Source organism: Phymastichus coffea, unplaced genomic scaffold (genome assembly GCF_024137745.1).
Source record: "Phymastichus coffea isolate CEN01 unplaced genomic scaffold, Cenicafe_Pcof_1.1 PCOF00082, whole genome shotgun sequence".
NCBI lineage: Eukaryota > Metazoa > Arthropoda > Insecta > Hymenoptera > Eulophidae > Phymastichus > Phymastichus coffea.
The window spans coordinates 1,149,164-1,157,949 of record NW_026706893.1 but is presented as its reverse complement, the minus strand read 5'-3'; the positions used below and the strand labels follow the sequence as shown (position 1 = coordinate 1,157,949).

General features: G+C 45.6%; 1 protein-coding gene across 1 annotated transcript; it reads right to left on the bottom strand.

Annotated features, from left to right (window-relative positions):
* Nucleotides 1-1,201: 1,201 nt before the first annotated feature.
* Nucleotides 1,202-8,786, bottom strand: LOC131668654 (uncharacterized). The gene is made up of 6 exons (XM_058943005.1): nt 8,723-8,786; nt 5,704-6,293; nt 5,079-5,527; nt 4,491-4,838; nt 3,961-4,414; nt 1,202-3,879 (listed from the first exon to the last, which is right to left on the bottom strand). Exons 2-6 carry the CDS (start codon nt 6,290-6,292, stop codon nt 3,647-3,649), a joined length of 2,073 nt encoding a protein of 690 aa, XP_058798988.1. The 5' UTR covers nt 6,293; nt 8,723-8,786; the 3' UTR covers nt 1,202-3,646.

The following is an 8,786-nucleotide window of genomic DNA, read 5'->3' as shown; positions in this document are numbered from 1 at the left end:
TGTAAATTAATCGTTTATTCATTTTTTAAATTCTAATAATATTTTATTTTTTAAGAAAATAGTATTTTATTTTTCGTGCTTAATCGAAAAGCATTATGTTAAAACAACTAAATAAATAAAAATTTATGTGGAATTAAATCATGTAGAATTGATATCTATACAGAATGAAGCAGAACTTTTTGATACAAATTTGTTCATTCCATCGAGCATAAATGAATTGTTGCAAGTTTAGTAGAATTTTGGAATGCTTTGACATTTTACATTTGATTTAAAAAACTTCAAATTGTAACAGCAGCAACATAAAAACACCATATCCTGTTTATTTGTTGATGGACAAGCATTTTTTTCTAATTTTTTAATGGACTTGTCATTATTCGTGGTTTTATATGTATTGCAGTGGGTAATTAACTGCTGAGAAAAGTTGACGGAAGAAACTTTAAAGATCGATAGTTCATGTCATTAAAATATTGATAACCACGATGTTAATGATCGCGCAAGAACCTTTGCATTTTCATTTCGACAATATCCGTTTGAAGTTAAGGTATAGATACTCGATATTATATATTCATTTACGACGGTAATGAAATCAACGATCCAATAATTTTGTTCCCTGGTTTATCATCGCGTGTAGTTAATTAATGTTTTAATTACTTAAAAGTATAATTGGCGCGATGAGGAGTGAAAATGCAGCGATGAAAAAAATTTTAGTTTACATACTATATAAGTGTTCGATTGGATTCAATCTTTAGTATTCAGATTAAAAATGGTCATTTCTAAATAGTTCGGTGCGCATTTTTAGTTTAAATTGTTATACGTATATGCTTACGAGGATTTTGAAAGTTTTATTCATATTATAATGCGAACGAAATAAATAATAATTAGTAGATTTTTTTAACTTGAATAATTGTACAATGAAACTTATTTATTATATTCAGTTGATTACAAGAGCTCAGAATATTTGGTAACATATGGTAACTCTTAGCGGCAACTTATCCAATATTCATTAATTTTCTTTGAGACTCCGTGCGTGAGGACTCGATTGATCACGCTCGGGAAAGTAAGCGTGCTTCAAATCTCGCACACGTCCTATACATATATATATATATATATATATATATATATATATATATATATATATATATATATATATATATATAAATCAATTTAGACGCATGCGCGAAAAAGTGATTTCACCCTCGAGTGGCCCCTTCGCTCGGGCGCACACGTCTACGTAGGCTCAAATCATTTCCTCGCGCTAGTATTGAAGTATATTATCGCAGATAGGCTAGTTGTATATTATGGGGTAATCCATCTTCACTTTAGAATCCAGTATCACCCGTTAGCAATAATTGATTGTACATAAATCATAAGTCGTAGCAAATCAACAATATATATTTAATGGACGAACTGATGAAATTTAAAATCACTCGTAATTTCTCATTTTTTCACATTGTTCTTCGTATATTTTAATTAGGAAAAATCGAAAGTTTTTGCACGGTGAAGAAGGCCTTATTTTCAAATATCGAAATGTCATATTCGAGACTGGTTTATTCACTATGAACGTTACATAAAAAAGTAAAATAAATAAATTTATTAAGTAAAAAAAGGGTCCTCGTTTGCTTGTCATCTTTTACCGTAAATTAAATGAGATTGAAATTGTGTATTACATCGATCTAAAAAAATATTCTATTAATTTCGAAATAAATACCGCGTTTTATTGACAAGTCACTTGTGGAAGGTCGCTTTGATATTTATTTTATTGCGTATGGAATAGTCATTACTTATCTAACATGCATAGATCATGGACATATATCAGATTTATGATTGCTCAAATTATTCGAAAGTTACTTTTACATTAAGACGTACAGTTATTTGAAAACATTTATTTTGAAACTCAAAAGCTCCGTTAGCACTTAAATAAAGATACTTTTTAAATCAACATACTTTTCACAAGAACGCACAAAAAAATTTTATTACTAAAGTAAGTTTCAAACGAGCAGCACAGCAGTCACGTTTTGAAAGCTTTTAGCAAGTAAAATTAACTAGTACATTTCATATGCATGCGAATAGCAGATAACTGAATACATTTGTTTTGATGGTAAACCAGACGAAAACCATTCTTTAGAAACTTGTAAACACGGTGTGCGTGAAAATAGAATAGGTGATATTTCGTTGACGTCTGTAACGTCTAACGTACAAATAGTGTCAAAATAAGTTATAACATATGTATACCTTTTTTGCAAAGCGATAGAAAATCCGATGTAGTTGTTTTACGGTAGATTGATTTTAGGTGATTGTCGTTGTCAAGTCAATGGCATACATTAAACCAGCAGCGATATTTTTCCTTTTTGTTTTTATTTATAAGACACAAGCTTCATACAGGATGAAGTTCTCAACTCTTAACGATCTTCTAGGTTGTGAACTACGGTTTAGTATACATTTTTCATATACATACGCATTTAGATTTTTTTCTGAAATGACTTCGTTTTATATATCTCATATATTCTTTTAACAGTACACGCAAAGTTTATGTCCACAGATAGTTGAGATTTCGCAGAGTACAAAATGTAACACTGTATAATGTACACTTCTACGTCCAGCTGAAGAAACAAATGTTATTATTTTTAACCTGATAGAAACGTACATCTTAAATGCGCAATTTAGTTCTTAAAAAGAAATTCACAACGAATGGCACACGAGTATATTACAGAATTGGTAGTTCATTAGAAATGAACAAGTCAATAATTTAAAAATAATTCAGAACTATGTAATGAACGACAAGCTATTAGAGAATAATTAGTAGACATTGAATTTATATTTATCTAAAGTTAATATTTTTTTCAATCTTTTCCAAACTCGTCCAAATAAATATCTAATCCTGATAAAATATTCTTACATTAAAAAACTTATCTCGAGGATTTGGCATTTGTATATCTTATAATACACCTATAGCGAAAATCTTTAACAGCTTTTTAAATCACAAAACATTAATTATATGAATACTATTAATGATGTCAATCAAAAAAATAAGAATTATTCTAGACGAATTAATTTTTAGTGAAATAATTATCTTGTAAAAGTGTATATCATTTCACTCAAATAGAAATTCGTTGAAACTATTATGCGATTTTGGTTATGTACAGAAATAGAATACTAAAGTAGAGTAAAAAAATCACAATATCATCTTTTGGCTAGATGATATTAAAATAAAAATAAAAAAACTGTAGAATGCATGGAGGAAATGCATGACAGATTTTAGTGCTCTTATTCTATTAAATCTATCGATATATTATTTTATGGCGTTCACATACGCTTCAGCGATAATATAAAAACGATCAAAACTCAAGTATTAATTAGAAAGAATATCCGAGGAGAATGAATATCAATGTAAAACTTGACAATATCAGCAATAGAATATCAACTTAACGCACTAAAAAAATAGAAACGCGCAATAAAAACAATTTATCAAGCTAATTTTTTAATACTAAAAGTAAGTGTAAAGAAAAAAAGCAGTTAATACTTTCTGAGTAACTTTTTCCCTGGTAGCGTGTTGTTTGGTCACATAACGCTAGCTTTTCGAAACGATAATTTTCTTCAAGTATATAATTTAGAATGCCAACGAGTATAAGTGCAATATCACTTCTTATTATGTCTTATCTTTCTTTGTGCGACTGGGCCTTGACTCTCTTTTTCCAGAATTTTGTTCTTTGGCTGTTTCATCGGCATTTTCGTTGTCCTGTTTAGAGTCGTCATCACTAAACTGTATACTACTGCTGTTGGCTCGACTATCCAGATCGTCAGCGATGTCTCCTTGCTCTAAGAAGTCTGTTGGTACAAACTCCATTTGTTCTTCAGCGTAGTTGTTTGTCGAATCATCATCTAAGTCAATAAAAGAGTAATCCATTAAGTAAAGAAGAATGATACGGCGTCTTAATAATGTAAGTTCTAAACAATCCATACCCATGTCAGAGCCTTCGTCAGCGAGTTCAAAGTCGTCCCCACCAGGATCGTCGTCATCTAGTTGTAACAGTTTATCGAGACTCGATTGACTTGGTGTAATATCCTCATCGTCGACGTTGTCGTCCGTGTAGACCGGATCGGAAGGACTGTGAACGACCTCGAACGGCTCGACTTTGACCATAGGCGACAGCGATCTCTGACGCTGGCCTGCGGCAGTTGGCGGCTGCTGCAGACGAATTTTGGTGAAGGGTCGAGCCTCGGGGACTTCGCTCAAGGTACGACGCTTCTGTCCGCGCTTCGGGCTCGAAAGGTTCGGCGGCGTTGAAGTGACGAGAGGTGGGCTAATCGATTTTGCCGGCTTATCTTTGGTTTCGGTGACTGGAGTGCGGTTGAGTGGTTGCGACGTAGGTACCGGTGGCTTGGTTTGGGGTATCAGCAGGGGTGGCTTTGGATTCTGAAAATGATATCAAGCGACAACACGTGACATGCCGAACTTGAGCTAAACTCGGCGCGCCGTGGCCGATGTTTACCTGTGAGTTACTTGGTCCGGCCAAACCCTTGACTTGCAGCGCTTCAGCGGCATTGAGTAGCTGTGGAAGTTTGTCGTGGGTAACGTTCACCTCGCCCCGGTACATGAACTTGACGAGAGCCTCGATCTCCCAGAACTTGAGATCGCGCATTATGATGATGGGGTGCTGGCACGGGTTTTCGCGGAGTAGTTGAGCCAGATAATCGCTGCACGACGACAAGATCATCTTGTGGCACTTGAGCGAGCGACCCTCGCACGCCAGCGTCACGTCTACGAATTGCTCGCTATCGAGCAGCGATGGGAAGCTGTGCTGCATGTTGCTGTGGTAACTGTTCCACCTCAGGCAGACCTATCGACACGATCGTTATATCGCATTAATCGACGAACCTGCTATGAATAATGGACGACAGCAGATCCGAATTTGTACGATTGGCGCTCGACAATCTCGTGAATATATCTAATCGAGCCAGCAACGACCGAAAAGCTGTGCGTTGTCGCAAGCGAAAAATAGACGCGCGTGATTGAATCAAGCGAATCGATCGGCATGCACGTCTGGAAAGAAAGGTAAAGAGAAAAGAAGGTGACTGACCTCGGTGGGTGGCTGCGGCAAGACAACTTGAGGCAACGCGTGTTGTTGCGCCGGACTCGGTCGCATGGCCGCGGGCACTTTGATGGTGGTTGGCGCGATCTGCTTCACCTTCAGCGGGATTGTCTTGAGCACGAGCGTCTTCGTCGGTCGTTGCGATTGCGAGGACGACGAAGACGTCGACGAGGGTGGAGATTGTCGGCGCTGCTGCTGCTGCTGCTGCTCGTGCTGCTGCTGCTGAGCCTGGGGTTGCTGTGGCTGCTGCTGCTGCTGCTGGTGGTGCTGGTGTTGGTGCTGGTGCTGCTGCTGCTCGTGCTGGCGATGAGCCGACTGCTGGGAAGTCGGAGCAGGAGCGATGCTTCGCATGTGGCGCACGAGATTCTGAGTGGCCAGCCGCATCGCCTTGTTCAGGTTGCCCTGATCTGGATCTCGCTTTCCGAATTCGCCCAACACTGGTAAACCCAACGGCAAGCAAATTAATCGGGTTTCGACGAAATATTGGTCGCAACGGTTGGCGGGGATATGCCATTGATTTCGTTTCGGTGCGTAGTAAAACGAAGCCTTTGGATTGCGAATGAAGGGACATTCGAGGAGACGCGCGAGGACACGTTAAGAAGCGAAAGTTTACCGTGGTATCGTCTACCGATGAGTCTGCCGCCATGATGAACCCGAAGGTGTCGGTGCAAATTGGTGGTGCCGCATTGCCTGGGATTGGCACCGCCCCTGACGACGACAGCGCCGCAGATACGGCACTGCGCCCTGAGCGGATCGTTGGAGCAGAGATCGAAGTGCGCCCAGACGGCGCTGGGATTGGCCATGGCTCGCAAGCTCCGCGAGTGCGAGCGCACTCTGGTCAGCATCGGGAACGAGCGCGAGTGCGACACGGGGGCGGACGACGAGCCCGTGCTCGTGCTCGTGGCGTTGCTCGAGCTGGTGTTGTGATGGAGATGCGGCTTGGCGACAGACGCGTCGCTCTCCTCCTCTTCCTCGTCCTCGTCCTCGTCCTCGTAGTAGCTCTCCTCGTCCTCGGGCTCTTGCTTCATGGTCAGGACCTTCTTCTCCTCGTCGGGCGGGCTGCTTGGCTTGGCTGTCGGCGCGGGGCTGTTGGTGCTCGCGCTTATCGACACCTTGCCGTTGCGCATCCCGCACGAGATCGTCTTGGCTGCGCGCTTCGAGTCCGACGCCACCAGGCTCCGATTGCTACTCTTCAGCGACATCCTGCCGGGCATCAGTTCGTTTGTGCTTGACTTTTTGCGCCGCCCGACTACGTGCCCGACGGCCTTTCGCCGCGCGAACGCCTTATTGGGGTTGCGTGCACTTTTGCGATTTCTCAAAACCCTTTCAGCTGTGTGTCTCGCGCTTTATTTTCCCGAATGGGCTTGTGGCTCGACAATTTAACCGCGCGCGCGGAGAGAAGCTGATGCATGGAGCGTTTCATGGAAAGCGGATCTTTTGAAATTACAGGGACTGGCGATGGCAACGCCGAGGGCATTTTACGGGTGAAATTACTCCCAGAGAACGATTTGGCCCGAAGTGCAGCAGCGAAAATGGAAATGCCGAAAGGATTCGAATGAGAAAGCGACGCTCGGGATGAAGTCCGCCGCGACGGCCAAGGCGGAAGCTTAAAAGTGCCGATCAATGGCATGTATTACCTGTGCGTTTTCCAAGTGGCTGCGCGTAACAACAGCTCAAGCCATGAGCTTTATGCAAGTCGCGGACGAGTGCGCGCCAACGAGCGTATCGACGAGCGTATCTGGAAACACAGCAAAGCGAAATGGTGCCTCTTACTGTCTGCGTGCGTTGGCAAGTCGTCGAGTCGCAGCCCCGAGGTCGGCGGCGGCGGCGGCGGCGCGCGAGAGCTTCATCTCCAGCTCTGCCCCCGGCAGATCTGGCGAGGAAAGCGTCGCGCGCGGAAATAGCCTCGGGCCGCGAGCGCGTCGAGTCGCACGCGCCGATCTTTAGCCGCAAGCTCGCGCAGCTCGTCGAGCGGCGACGTTGCCGGTCTCCCTCGCTATCGACTCGCGCGAGTTCTATAAAAAGCCGCGGCGTGCGACGTTGGCCGCCACATACCGACCCGATAATTTCCTCGGCAGTGCGCGTGCCTGGCGCTCGCATAGTCGCTCGATTGTAGTCCGCACTGCCTCGACACGCTTCGCCGACGACTTGTGCGACGCTTCGATCGGAATGTTTCTCTTGGGAGAGCTGCCGCCGCGCGGGCACCGTTGCTCATAGCGATCTTGTCGGCCGAGAGCGCCGAGCGCTGTAATTTCCCGGCGCCGCTTCGGGCTCGAACTCACTTTACTTCTAACTCTCTGCACCGACGAAACTGATTGCTTCGCTTGCGTCTCCACGCTCGCCTCGTCTCGAACGTTTACGTCGAGAGCGTGCGTTACCTTTCCCCAAAAGTGCAGATGACTACAATTGCAGCATCGCGGCATTCGACCCAATCTATCGGAAAGTTGTGCCGTCGATTGTGCACGGCGCGCCCGGCAGATCGCTAACGATCCTCGAGGAAACGAGCACTCCTTTCGAATGTAATCGACCGAAAGTAATGCCAGCCCAAAACGAGCCAACGAAAAAAGCACAGCGAGCGTTCCAATATCGGCTGACGTTTTATCGTCAGCCAGCTCGGCGCGGAGCGCGCGTGTCACTTGGAAAGTATCGTTAGCGAAATCACGTGCTTGTCATTTTAGAACGCGGCGCGACGCGATGTGAAAGAGAGGGAGAGAGAGAGAGAGAAAGAGAGAGAGAGAGATGAGTCGAGCGCTCGGTCGTGTCGACGTCGCGAATCCCTCCGCAATAACGAACGAACCGCGACGTGAAAATAGACAAGTTTGAAGGACAGAAAAACGGTCGTTCGACACTTACCTATTCAGTGTCGCGCGATAATGCAACTCGGACGCTACATCACCGAAAGCCAAAATGGAGCGTCCGAAAGCGCGAGTCGAACGGGACGCGAGCTCGCGAGCGGGTACACCATTCGCTTGCTATCCCGACAGATATTTGCAGGACGCTCGACCGACGAGAGGAGACGACGCGAGGCACTGCTTTCTCGGCGAGTCACCGCGCGCAAAGAGGGCGGACACGTGCGACTCGAAGTCCTGTCGGGCATCTCCCGGGAGCTCGCCGCGCGCCTCGCAATACCCGTCGCCGTAGCACTAACGATTTTCGCGGACACAGACACAGGCGCGGCCCGCGCACAGAATCGCCGGGGAGGCGGCGCGCACGTCCAGCACTGGTCTACGCTGCCGAGGGCGCCTGACCGAGCCCCCGCGGCGGGCGGACCATGGCCATCGGGCAGCGGGCCGCGGCGAGAAAAAGTGCGTTTGCGCGCGCGGCACGACGGAGCGACCGAGAGGCGCGTCTCCCGCTCTCCGTCTTTCTCTCCGGGCCGTTGGCGACGGTAATCGTTATCGGCTGCCGAGGCGAGTAGGCGCGCGCATCGTTATCTCGGTGTGCGTCGGACAGATGACACACACACGCGCGCTTGCTCTCTCTCTCTCTCTCTCTCTCTCTCTTTCTCCCTGCCGTGCGCGACTCCGCCGTTTGTTTTCGTTGCTTTATCGCCGCGGCACTTTCGGCGGACGACGCGATCAATCGGCCGAGGCCACTGTCTGGCGACACTGCACTGCACGGCACGACGCTACCTTGCGTCCCGGCGGGGAGGCGGAGCACCTACGCAGCTGCTGTCCTGCGGACGTCCCGCGGAAA